The sequence below is a fragment of the Hemicordylus capensis genome, chromosome 5, assembly GCF_027244095.1.
Source record: "Hemicordylus capensis ecotype Gifberg chromosome 5, rHemCap1.1.pri, whole genome shotgun sequence".
NCBI classification, from domain to species: domain Eukaryota; kingdom Metazoa; phylum Chordata; class Lepidosauria; order Squamata; family Cordylidae; genus Hemicordylus; species Hemicordylus capensis.
Window position 1 is genome coordinate 80,339,466 of NC_069661.1, and position 13,042 is coordinate 80,352,507.

The following is a 13,042-nucleotide window of genomic DNA, read 5'->3' on the forward strand; positions in this document are numbered from 1 at the left end:
AGCAAATCATTACATATCCAAAAATTTGAACAACATAAAGAGGAGATTCTTCCCCCGTTCCTTCACAGTGGCTGATTACAATTCAGGAGGCAGCATTTTAAGTTTGGGAATCGGAGTGAGAGCAAAGGGTTAGATCTTCCCCACTCCCTCTGCACAATGATCCTGATTCAAATTGGGGGGACTCTGTGACAGTTGCTTAAGATTAAACTCCCCCTCCCATCACAGAACTCCCAAATAACATCTAAGTTTGGCCCAGATATAATCCATAAAGAAAAGATCCGCACAAATTAAAATAAGTGCCCGCCCCTCAAAGGGTGTATGAATAATCTCCCATTCTTTGGTTTAGATAATGTGGAGACATCCAGCATTCCACCGTTCCTTCACTTCTGTTCCATCCCATTCCATTCCTCTTCATTATAGTTTACTTAATTACTTGGTTCTAGTGGGCATAGATTACTTCAGTGTTGTGTTTTCCTTCTGCTTTGTTTCTTTCATTCAAGCAAAATAGAATGGGATGGGTATTAACCCCAAGGAATACTTGGGGTTAATAAGGAGTACTAGGAATTATCCCTTATGGTAGGGATCTTAGATTTTGTGAAAGGGAGCTTCCCTAAGTCAAGACAGCAGTTGCCAAAGCTTCTCCAAATGCAATAAAGCAAATCAAAACCTCACATTTACCTTTCAGTATATATTCTTTTTTTTTTAGTCAGTAAATAAAATGAAACAGGGAAATACAGAACTATATAGTTAAAAGCTCTGTTAAGCTGTCTGCAGAAGAAGTCCAAAGAAAACAAAATGTAGCAAAAATTAGGGTGGTAACTGCATCTGAACCACATTTCTCTTTGTGAAAAATGGACTGACAGAGGCGTGCAGTAGGAGGCAGTTCCATTTCCTCCTACTGCTGTTTCTAGGAGGAGGTGGAACTGTAACTCCTGCCCCAATCATGGTGCGCAGTGGCATGGCGCAGAATTTGCATCTTTTCTATTAAATGTCCATAGACCCTTAAGCCTTTGTGAATCATATACTTGAATCATCTAATCTGACAAACTCAGGATAAAATAATTAATGAATCAAATCAAATCAAATCTTTATTGTTACGGTCATTCGACCAGCAAAAACAATCAATACGGAGCAAATGTTGCCAGCTTTCACAACTTTATCCTTTTGCTTCCTGCTATGACAATGTAATTTTTCGGCATGTTAGCTTCAAAGTCAGATCTTCTTCTTTTATTTCTCAGAGATTGTAATATCTGAAATAAAATCTTAACTGTATGGCATCCAGTGTTCTGTAATAAGACAAGAGACAATGAAGTAATGCATACTGGAGATTGGCTGCAGCAACATGGTTTAGACCAGCCTCATGTTCAGTTTTATGAATAGGGTAGGATTTTGACTTTTGAAAAATGGGTGGTATTGGTACTGAAAGTCATTGAAAAGTGCAGGCTCAGGAATAGAACTAGCCCCTTGATGTTTGTGTATCAAAACTGAAATTATCATGGTAGGAATTTTCTGCTTATTTGTCTCCCATTTCTCTTCCATCCCCGCTCCCGCTCCCGCCACTACCATTTGCCTTATGTTTATTACTCTTTGAATTCTATTTTTGTTGGTTACAATTTTTAATATCTTCTTTCTAGCTTTCCATCTCTTGGATACAGGTACTTTATTGTTTCTAGAGAGAGATGCTTTGCTGCAAAGCATGCTCTTTGTGATTAGATTGAAAAGCAAGTTTCAAATCATTTCTTGGCCCTTGTAATAAAGCAAATTGTGTGTCTCTCTGATTTGTATAATAGGCAACTTGAATATTTGTCAAAAGAAGCAGTGTTTATGCCATCATTAAAGAGAGAGAATGGTACAACTATTTAGGTTCTAGTTGGATAACCCTTTTTTTTTTTAAAATACTGTGCTACCCTGATCTTCATAGTGGCTGGCAAAAGAGCCACAGTATCAGCTGAGCGACTCTAGTATCTGTTAAAGTGAAGCTGAATGTATGTTCCTTAGTGTACAACTGGAGAAAAGTGTCCTGTATTAGTACACTCCAGCTCTTATATACTACGCACTGGCAGTATTGTCCAATTGATGAACGAGTTGTTAGTCTTCATCCTGAGGCTCCATGTATGCATGGCTCTGATATACACATCAGGGCTTCCCCATTCAGTATGTCACCAAAGACAGCCCTGGCCTGGGTACAGTCTAGAGTCACAGGGGCTCTAGAAGCTATAATGTTTTTTTCTCTCCCTCCAAATGGACCACAAGAATGTGCCTGAGTAGTTGCCGAAGTGAAGAAATATATTTAGTAAGGTTTTGGTTTTGGTTTTTAAAATGTGTTAAAGCAACTTAGGCCCTCTGGCTGAATTTGGACTACAACTCCCATCATCCCCAGCCACAGGGACCAATAGATGAGTTATGGGAGTTGTAGTCCAACATCTGCAGGAGATCCAAAGCTGTGCAGCCCTGTGTTAGAGGGTATGCTTTCAGCTGTGTGTGATCAGTTCACCTGAGCTAGATATATTTGATAGATTGTATTGATCTAAATATACCTCATTTTATGTTTTCAATAAGCCATGTCAAAATGGCCAGTAGTGCCCATAAATGGTGTTTTTATGGCTCTTTGCTACTCTGCTAAGTCTCTGACATGAGCAATATGATAATGTGTTCTTTGACAATGGCACTTAAAGTCTCCTGAACTTTTTTCTCATTTCAATATTTAAGTATCTTCTTAGGACCTGGAGCTGTCCACTGCACTAAAAGAACATTGCTTCACTTTCCGTACTTCATAGTGTCCTGACGTGGGAACAGAGCAGGAAGCAAACAAACAAACTTAACTCTGAATATTGCTTTCCCACTCTTGCATATTGCTAAATGACTATGACCTCTATGTTTCCACAGGGATTTAGCAGCAGATCTTCTCATGATGATTCCAAATAACGAACTTCAGTTAGTAAAGCTTTGTGCTTTCTATCCTGGGTGCACAGCAGAGATAAATGACTTGCATGAAAAGGTACATTTTAGATGCCTACTCTTTCTTAACCATTTATGTTAACATAAATAACAGTAACATAAATAACACTAACAAAAATAACACTAACACATAACACTAGAACCAGGGGTCATCCCATGAAATTGATTGCCTGGAAATCTAGGACCAACAAACAGAAGTACATTTTCATACAACACATAATCAACTTGTGGAGTTCTCTGGCACAAGATGTGGTGACAGCCAGCAACCTAGATGACTTTAAGAGGGGTTTGGATAACTTCATGGAGGAGAGCTCTACCATTGGCTACTAGTTGGAGGGCTAAAGGCCACCTCCAGCCTCAAAGGCAGGATGCCTCTGAGTGCCAGTTGCAGGGGAGTAACAGCAGGAGAGAGGGCATGCCCTCAACTTCTGCCTGTGGCTTCCAGCGGCATCTGGTGGGCCACTGTGTGAAACAGGATGCTGGACTAGATGGGCCTTGGGCCTGATCCAGCAGGGCTGTTCTTATGTGAGTAGCAGGGCTGCTTCTCTTTCGCCTTTCCCTCAGGGCATACAAGTAGTCCCTGAGGATGCCCCAACGGTTTTCTCATGCTGTTGCTGGTTCATTCAGGGTTTGATAGCCAAGATAAAACTCTTCCTGCTAGAACACTATAACAACTTCTACATTCTGTCCCCCTTTCTTTCATTTATATACTTGTTATCATACATAACAGAGGCACTTTCCATTGGATATATTGATAATTTTTCTTAGTGAAGAGAATGGAAAGCTTCCTTACACATGTAGCTTGATGTGCATAACTGAGCAGTTGAATTGTAGCCTTATTGTTTTTAAATCAGGACAAAAAGTAGATTTATACTGTTTTGCTAAACAGAATTTCTCTTCCCTCTTCTTAGTTTTGCATAGTATGAGCTTGATCAAGTTGAGCACAGGCATAGTTCCTATGTGCAGAACAATTTTGTGGGACTCAAAACTGTTTTCTCACCTTCTGCCAACGCAAGTGCACAGGCATATGTGTTAGTGCAGGGAGGCATTACAGGGAATGGAAAGTCTGCGCTTTTCATACATCACCTCCCCTTTCCATATGCTGTTTCTCTGTGTGCCATACAAATTACTTGTAGTGCCTGCACTAGAACCAGAGGTCATCCCATGAAATTGATTGCCATGAAATTTAGGACCAACCAACGGAAGTACTTTTTCACAAAACACACCATCAACACATAATCAACTTGTAGAATTCTCTGCCACAAGATGTGGTAAAAGCCAAAAACCTGGATAGCTTTAAGAGGGGTTTGGATAACATCGTGGAGGAGAGGTCTATCAATGGCCACTAGTCAGAGGGCTATAGGCCAACTCCAGCCAAGAGGCAGTGTGCCTCTGAATACAAGTTGCAGGGGAGTAACAGCAGGGTTAGGCTGTGTCCTCAAATCCTGCCTGTGGGCTTCCAGTGGCAACTCGTGGGCCACTGTATGAAACAGGATGCTGGACTAGATGGGCCTTGGGCCTGATCCGGAAGGGCTGTCGTTATGTTCTTATGGATGAACAGAACTCTGTTGAACCCTGTGGGATTACTCATGTACAAGCACAGCACCTGAACTCAACTGACTCAAGCCCAGTTTGTCTGAATACCAATCTTATATCTTACTATAAATTATGTTAGTAAGTGTTACTTATTTCCTTATATAAATGTTCTTATTTTGCAGTGTAGCCTACCAGATGTAGAAGAATGTATGGAGTTAGCAGAGACGGCTCAGTCAGAAGGAAATATATTTGGGTCAATAAAGTATTACTTGTTAACTATAGAACCAGAGAAAGCACTTCCTATAGGCATTCAGTTTGTCAAAGGTAAGCTTTCTACACTAGTCCAAAAGAGCTAAACATATTCATTTGCTTGACTCAGGATGTCAAAAGTGTGTGTGTAGAGGGGGGAGAGTTCACTGGCTGACATCGTAACAAAGCACTGCTGCAATGGGAGAAGTACCAGTGCTTTTTAAACGATCTCAGCTGCACTGCTGGCTCAGAAGTGAGGGCAAATTTCAACAACCTCTCCTTCTACAGGAGGCATTCTGTGTCACCAAAAATATGTTCTTGAGGGTCACACAGCCCTCAGGGACATGGTTTTGAAGTGACATAGAGGGCTTCCAAGAGAAGGGAGGTCACTGGAATTCCTCAACACACAGTAGCTCTGGTTCAGCATTAGTCTAGAACATTTTGGAAGCACTGATTCTACTACACCAATGGTTCTCCTGTTGTACCAGTGCTTTGTTAGTCAGGATGTTAGTCACTGTGTTAAGTTTTTTTCTTTTCTATTTTGTATACTACAGAACAGATCAGTAACTCAGATTGGACCCTGGATTCTGTCTGTCCATTTCTCGATCTTTTAAGTCATATACGCACAGAAAGGTTGCTGCTTCATAAATGTAGTGAGTAAGTATACTTCTTCCCATACTTACGAAATTGAATCTTAGCTATTTCTGTGGTTATTCCTTGTTCATCTTGTTTATTTGTGTGATTTCAATAGCTAGCAAATGTTTACATAGCTCTGCATAGCCAAGCTGAATAAAAATGAAATCAGGTGTTGGCTGTTAAACTGAGCTGGTGAACATGTTTGTACATAAACAGAAGGCTTTTTAATTATACAAGTAGCAAATGATTTGTGCAGGGTTTTATTTCAGAGCCTGCTAAAGTCAGACTTTCACAGAACATTTAGATCTCTGAGGTTATCCATGTTCCCTCACAACTGGGTTTTCTGTGCCTGCCTTGTAGCCTCGTGGAGAAATCTTTAGCTCTGATAGGTGCTCTCTGGCATTCTGAGGCATGAGGGAGCACCTCTTAAAATAGGCGGGAGAGTGCATTCCCATTTAGTTCCTTCTCATCTTCCGCTCTCACTGTCACATGAAAGTTCTTGCTCCTCTTCCCTTGCTGTTCCTGTGAAGATAAATTATATGCTTTTACTTTTTGGCTTTACTCGGACTGTTTTCTGACTATTTTTTGGATTCTCCTACTGGTTAGTTGTATTTTCCTCACGTTTTCTGACTCAGACTAGCCCTTGACCTTCGGCTTGGTTTTCCCCCTCTCTTGGCTTATTGTTGCTCTTACGTTCTGACATAGACTGTTTTTTGGGTTCTGCTCTTGTTACCACTTGGGTTTGGTGACTTTGGTGGATTTTTTCAGTTTTGACTTGGCCCGTCTCTCACTTTGCTATGGATTCTCCCAAAACTTTTAAACATTGCAAGTCTTGCAGGGGGACCCTGCCTTCCTCTGACAGGCACAGAGACTGCCTAATTTGTCTAGGGGAAATCCACAATACCAGCACTTGCAAGGCCTGCCTTTCCTTTAGTAAAAAACGAGGAAAGGCAGGGAATTGAGACTTGAGGCTACTCTCTACGAAGATATTTTTTGTCCTGGCCACTTTCCCTTCTGCCTCTCTACAGAAGAGACTAATTCTTATCGGGTCCAAGTGGCAGAAATGGCCAAGGCACTAGACCAGGGCTGCTCAACTTCAGCCCTCCTGCAGATGTTGGCGTACAACTCCCATAATCCCTGGCTGTAAGCCACTGTGGCTGGGGGACTATGGGAGTGGAAGTCCAAAAACAGCTGGAGGGCCAAAGATGAACAGCCCTGCACTAGACCTTGAGATCCACCTCCTGTAGCTGAAGTGAAGGACCCCGTTTAGGACTTTCTGGCCTCAACTTCTTCTGCCCATCCCACCTGTGCTAGTGGCTGCTTCTAAAACTGCTTGGGAGGCACCTGTGACATCAACTTCTAAGAAACTGGAGAGCAGGGTTCAAGAATCTTCTTGCCTGTTCTTATTTAAGCATCCGGATCCCAACTAGCTAGTTCTTGACTGTGCACTTCAGTCCAAATCTGTGTAAAGTAACTCCACCCCTGTTGATAGAGAAGGCCTCACTGTGGGCAGGAGGTTCTATTCTGCCTCCTGCTTATCTCCGAAAATTGCCAGCTACATGGCCTGTATGGCTAAATTTGAGCACTCGTTGTGGGATGACCTCAAAGCGGATCTTTCGGACTTTAATTTTTCATCTCCAGATTCAAGTCTACACTGGCTAAATCAGCTGATTTAACTCGCCAGCACCTTAACACTGCCAAACACTTGATGGAAACCAAATCTAAGATGCTGGCGGGCTGCGCACATACCCCACACACCCCTGCCCCCCAAGGCTAACATGAAGGACAAGATTGAGAATTTTCCCTTTGATGGGTAAGGTCTGTTTTCTAAAGACACAGATGAAATTATGGAAAGACTCAAAAAGATGTGCTCTTCCTCTTGGAGGAGGAATGGTTTGTAATACTAGACTTAAAGGATGCTTACTTTCATATTGCAGTATGCCAGTTTTTCTGGCCTTGAAAGCCTTTTTCCCACTTCTACGGGGCCAGGTGGTCCAAATACACCTGAACCACACCACATCACATATATAAACCACCAGGATGGCACAGTGTTGCGGTCTCTGAACAATCTGACTCTACAACTCTGGGAGTGGTGCTTGACCAATGGCATTCACCCAGTGGCCCTTCAAATAAGGTGAGTGGACAACACCCTGGTGTGAACTCCCCAAGCAGAGAACTGGCCCTCTCGACTCTTCATGAATGATTGCTCAAGGAGACGGTTCAAGATCTGTTCCATCACTTGGGGATTCCAGAAGTAGACTTGTTTGTCACCCAGAACAATTTGAAGTGCTGTCTTCTTTATTCCAGGGCGGGCATCGGCAAGAAGTCACTAGAGGACAAATTTCAGATAACCTGGAAGGAAGGCCTGTTCTTTCTATTTCTACCCTTCCTTCAGCTTTCCAGGGTAGTGGGCAGAATCCTACAAGAGTGTACCCACTGCATTCTGATCTCCCTGTAGTGGCCAAGGCAGCCCTGATTCCTGACACTCCTGAATTTGTCCGAGGACCTACATAATTGCCTCCTGCAGGGGAAGGATCTTCTCTCCTGAGAAGTCAGTCAAGTTCTTCCCCATGCCTTGGGCACCCTCAACCTGACACCATGGAGGCTACACTACTAAACACAATCCTACTGAATAAAAGTAAGGGCTCTACTGGGAAAAATTATATGTGTGAGTGGAAACGCTTCATGTCTCAGGCCTCAACAAAGGGCTTTGACCCCTTATCCGCTTCCATCAGGCAGGTACTTCTATACTTGATCTCCCTTAAGAGGATGGGTTTCTCTGAAGGTACACCTCGTAGCTATTTCTTACGCCACCCAGGCTGGAACGGTAAATCAGTTTTTGTTCACCCGGACTCTAAGCGTTTCTTGAAGGGCTTGAACAATCTATTTCCTCCGGTCAGAGATCTGAGCCGTGGAGCCTTTCCCTCATTCTCTCTTCCTTGATGGAAGCGCCATTCAAACTATTTATTGCTCTCATCTTCCTTGAAACTACTTTAGCACAAAACTACCTTCCTCGTAGCCATCACATCAGCTAGGCAGATCACTGAGCTTTCCGCTCTCAGGGCTGATTCACCATACACTAAATGCTATCCAGATAAGGTGGTCCTACAACCTGATGCTTCCTTCCATCCTAAAATAGTCACTGATTTCCATAACAACCAAGACATCATAATGCCTACCTTCTACATCAATCCCTTGTCACTTCTAGAATGCTCCATGCACTCCTTAGAGGTCCGGAGGTTCCTCCTTTACTACTTGGAATGCCCGGTCCTTTTGCCACTCTAATAAACTGTTCATTTCCTATTCCGGCCTCAATAAGGGCTCTGCGGCTTCTTGTCAAAGACTTTCCAACCGGCTAAGTGGAACTAATCTTCTGCTATAGACAGCAAGGGATTCAACCTCCAACCAGGTCACAGCCCACTCCATCAGAGCCAGGGACACCTCCACAGCCCACATGGCTGGCATCACTACGTCTGACATCTGCAAAGCTGCCAGATGGTCCTCAGACTTGCTGTTTATGAGACACTATGCAGTGGATCTCCGCTCAGCGGCTGAGGCCAACTTTGGTTGGGCAGCTCTTAAGAAAGTTCTCTAACTGGCTAGCACCCACCTCCATCTCCATCGTTAGTCACTCACCTAGTTGTGAGGGAACATGGATAACCTTGGAGATAAACAGGTTGCTTACCTGTAACAGGTGATCTCTCTGGTGATCCATGTTCACTTATAACACACATACCCCGATTATCCCCACAGCTAGCATACATTTACAGTGAACTTTTTTGCTCTTACCTGTATTACCTGGACTTTTCCACATCTGAATGTCAGTCTTGATGCAGTGGTGGAATTGAGAACTTAAAATTACCTAGATACATTTCAGATTGGTTTTTGGGCAGGCTATGGGGTGAAGACTGCCTTGGTTGGCCTGATGGATGCTCTCCAATTGGGAATTGACAGAGAGAGTGTGACACGTTGGTCCTTTTGGATCTCTTGGCAGCTTTCTATGTGATTGACCATAGTATCCTTCTGGAACATCTGAGATGGTGTCTCTTGGAGACTGTTGTTCTTCAAAATCTGAACTTTCGCATGGTGTCCCTCAGGTCTCCATATTGTCTCCAATGTTGTTTAACATCTACATGAAACCTCTGGGAGAGATCATCAGGAGATTTGGTGCAGGGTGTTATCAATATGCTGATGACACTCAAATCTATTTCTCCATGTCAGCATCATCGGAAGAAGGCATAACCTCCCTAAACGCCTACCTGGAGGCAGTAATGGGCTGGATGAGGGATAACAAACTGAGGCTGAATCCAGATAAGACAGAAGTAATTATTGTGTGGGGTTGAAACTCGGGAGACAATTTTGATCTGCCAGTTCTAGATGGGGTCACGCTCCCGAGAAGGAACAGGTACGCAATCTGGGGGTGCTTCCGGATCCAAACCTCTCCCTGGTGTCCGAGGTTGAGGCAGTGGCCAGAAGTGCTTTTTATCAGCTCCGGCTGATACGCCAGCTGCGCCTGTTTCTTAAGATGAACAACCTTAGAACAGTTGTACATCTTCTGGTAACCTCTAGGGTAGATTACTGCATTGCGCTCTATGTGGGGCTGCCTTTGTACGTAGTCTGGAGTACTTAGCCAGGTTGGTCTCTCGGTCATCTCGGCACTGGCTACCGTGGGCAAAATACAAGATGCAGGTCATTACCTATAAAGCCCTAAACAGCTTAGACCGTGGGTATTTAAGAGAACATCTTCTTCACCATGTGCCCCACCACCTGCTAAGATCATCTGGAGAGGTTCGCCTGTGGCTGCTGCCAACTCATCTGGCGGCTACTCGTGAACAGTCTTAAATTCAGAGTCTTCTTCTTTTGGGGTAGATACAGGTTTAACCTCTATTTAACCTCTATTTTTAAAGGGAGTAGTCTTAAATTCAGTGTCCTCTTCTATTCAGGTAAATATGGTATTTAGAAATTCGAGTAAATATGGTATTTAGAAATTCTGGGAACTTGGGATATGTTAAGTTTTGCTGTGTTCTCTGTCGTAAAACTAAGCCTCCATTAATTATCACCCATTTTTAAAAGATCTGTTTTTGTTTTATTGCTTAAATTTAATGATTTAGACTATTTCTCCATGCTATTTTTTTAACCTGCCTTTTGAGGAAAGCCTGTTCTGGTCACTGAGCTGCATCAGTGTCTGTGGTTTTAACTAGCTGATTGATGTGCAGTGATGGTTCCATTTTCATTAGTGGCTGTGGAACTCTGTAGTGACCTTCTGTGTGAGGTTTGCCTGTCCTTAATATCTCTTTAAAGAGAGGTTAAGGTGGTTTTTTTAAATTTTGCTAAATGTTAGGCACTGCAAGTACACAGCTTATATTATAAGGTTATTTCTTCAGTCATTTCTGTATTTTGAAACATTAGTTGCTGATTTTGTGTTTGTATTTTAGAGATTCTTAACTGTTGGCTTTTAATTTGCTTTGGAAATGTTCTAAGATGAAAACCATATATGAAAAAATTGCATGTGAATGATTTTAATGCAAAATAATGGGAACTTTTAAAATTAATATTCTATTTTCAGATTTCGAAATGAGTTGTTAATATTGTGTGGTTATATTGGTGCTTTACTGGCTATTAGAAGACAATACACGAGCATTGTACCAGCACTCTATGAATATACAAGGTAATAGATTTTATTACTACAACAGTTGCATCCCAAAGTCTGTTGGGATTATAATGGCTTTTATGGATACTTCCCTCTTCCCCAAACCATGTCAGCATCGAGTCCCAGTCTGCAGGGCTCTGCAAATATGATTACCATGTAATATTTATGTTGATCCATTGGTACGTGAATAGTGTATACAATCTCTTTGTAGTTGGGCTAGTCCAGCTCGTGTGCTCAGTTTTAGTTTAACTGCAGCTACAGACCTGTGCAGTGTACAGGCCCAGCAACCTTTACTGGGATATAGTTAAAGGTAAAGTGTGCTATCAAGTCAGTGTCAACTCCTGGCGCCCACAGTGCTCTGTGGTTGTCTTTAGTAGAATATAGGAGGGGTTTACCATTGCCTCCTCTTGCGCAGTATGAGGTTATGCCTTTCAGCATCTTCCTGTATTGCTGCTGCCCAATATAGGTACCAGTGGGGATTCGAACCAGCCAGCTTATTTCCTGCTGTGCCAGGTTAGGGCACCCTAAAAAGCTGTCTTTGGAGTTTGCAGATTTAATGATCCAATCTGATTTTATTTCTCAAATCAATGCTTGTAAAAGAAATATGAAATGAAAGAAGTGGACCCTACTAGTTTTCTTGGATAATAAAAGCAAGGAGGCAAGTTTATGCTTAACAATAACTACCATTTTATGGCATAGATTATATGTAATGATGTAGAGTTGAGTTGTACTGAGATGTAATTTAAAAGGTGAGTGCCAGTGATGAGGCTTTGTTCAAAGGGGTGAGAGTAAGAAACTGGTCGCCACGGTTACTCCGGTGCTTGCACCTGAAGCAGACCATTAATATCAGGTATTTCTTTGGTTGTCTAGCTTGTTGGCTTATGATTAATCTGAAGTAGAAGGGTAGAAAGCTAGAGCGCATGTAGCTTAGCTCACTCTGAGGCCTTTTGATGGCAACACAATTGTTTTTGAATGACTGTGGAGAAGTGTTGAAAACAGCTTTTTCTTTGCTACGAATACTACATCTGCAAAGTGTCCTCCAGTGGAGCAGACAGCAGAGGCAATGACATTTGTTCATTTGTAAAGCTTCATCTGTGTGTAAAATACATAAATTTCATTCTTAAATGCCAGAGTCTTTGGGATGTAGTGAGAAAACAGTCCATAACATTTGTATTGAGTGTTAAACTTTATTAAGTAACTAAGTCATTCTACATTGGACAATTGTACAGAGTTGAATTTACTTCATATTCTTTCATATATTTTTTTTGTTATGCTTCATTCTTTTCCAGCCAGCTTTTAAAAAGACGGGAGGTGTGTGTACCTCTGAAAATTGAACAGCTTTCTGAGGAACTAGATGCTTGGAGAGCTTGTACCCAATCACTAAACAAGTAGGTGGGCAATAATAAAATTTTAGGTGCTTTACATTTGTGATTTTACTTTATTTTATTTTTGGAACTTTTCAGGAATTGTGTGAAACATCTGGATGCTCCTCTTTGAAATCAGTTAGCATGTTGTGAAACCAGATGCCTGCAGCAAATACAAAGCATATATTTCTCTCACAGATCTCCTGATGAGTTACCATATACACCTCCATCTGAACTGCAGCAAGAGCTTTATGCAACACTGATATCTCGAATAAAAGAAGAACCTCTGAAAGGAATGATAGGACCAGATTATGTTACAGGATCTAACCTTCCTAGTCACTCAGATGTTCATATATCTTGCTTGACAGGATTAAGAATACAGGTACTGCTCTTTGTGAAAACTTTGCAGATACCACCTTTGTAGTAAAAGATATTCATGTTGATTTTAATTGAAGTAACTTGAACATTACGCTTAAGTCAAAACCATACGTTGGTTTTGTATATCCAATGATACAGTCTTAAACACACGTTATAGAGTGAATCTGTTGTGCTGTGTGTCTGTTGGACATTGTGCAAATAGAGGAATGTTTGTTCCAGACCAGTCCTTGTGCCAGTGCAAGAAGTTGACAAGTTACACAACCAGTTGTTA

The 13,042-nt window shown here is 42.0% G+C and overlaps 1 protein-coding gene and 1 long non-coding RNA gene across 9 annotated transcripts in view; one reads left to right on the forward strand and one right to left on the reverse strand.

The window, feature by feature from the left end:
- The window catches only part of WDR17 (WD repeat domain 17), a 115,362-nt gene that overhangs the window by 100,182 nt on the left and 2,138 nt on the right, over positions 1 to 13,042 (forward strand). For 7 of the 8 annotated variants that reach the window (XM_053251750.1, XM_053251752.1, XM_053251751.1 and 4 more), the window contains exons 23-29: positions 1,635 to 1,655; positions 2,887 to 2,998; positions 4,677 to 4,818; positions 5,298 to 5,400; positions 10,946 to 11,047; positions 12,319 to 12,417; positions 12,592 to 12,775. In XM_053251750.1, the coding sequence (XP_053107725.1) occupies positions 1,635 to 1,655; positions 2,887 to 2,998; positions 4,677 to 4,818; positions 5,298 to 5,400; positions 10,946 to 11,047; positions 12,319 to 12,417; positions 12,592 to 12,775 (763 nt within the window). The remainder of the gene's footprint in view (positions 1 to 1,634; positions 1,656 to 2,886; positions 2,999 to 4,676; positions 4,819 to 5,297; positions 5,401 to 10,945; positions 11,048 to 12,318; positions 12,418 to 12,591; positions 12,776 to 13,042) is intronic. The other variant, XM_053251748.1, reaches the window with a different exon arrangement.
- Positions 5,624 to 8,640, reverse strand: LOC128325898 (uncharacterized). Its single transcript, XR_008307718.1, has 2 exons — positions 8,388 to 8,640; positions 5,624 to 5,901 (listed from the first exon to the last, which is right to left on the reverse strand). It is a non-coding gene; the product is annotated as an uncharacterized LOC128325898 (long non-coding RNA).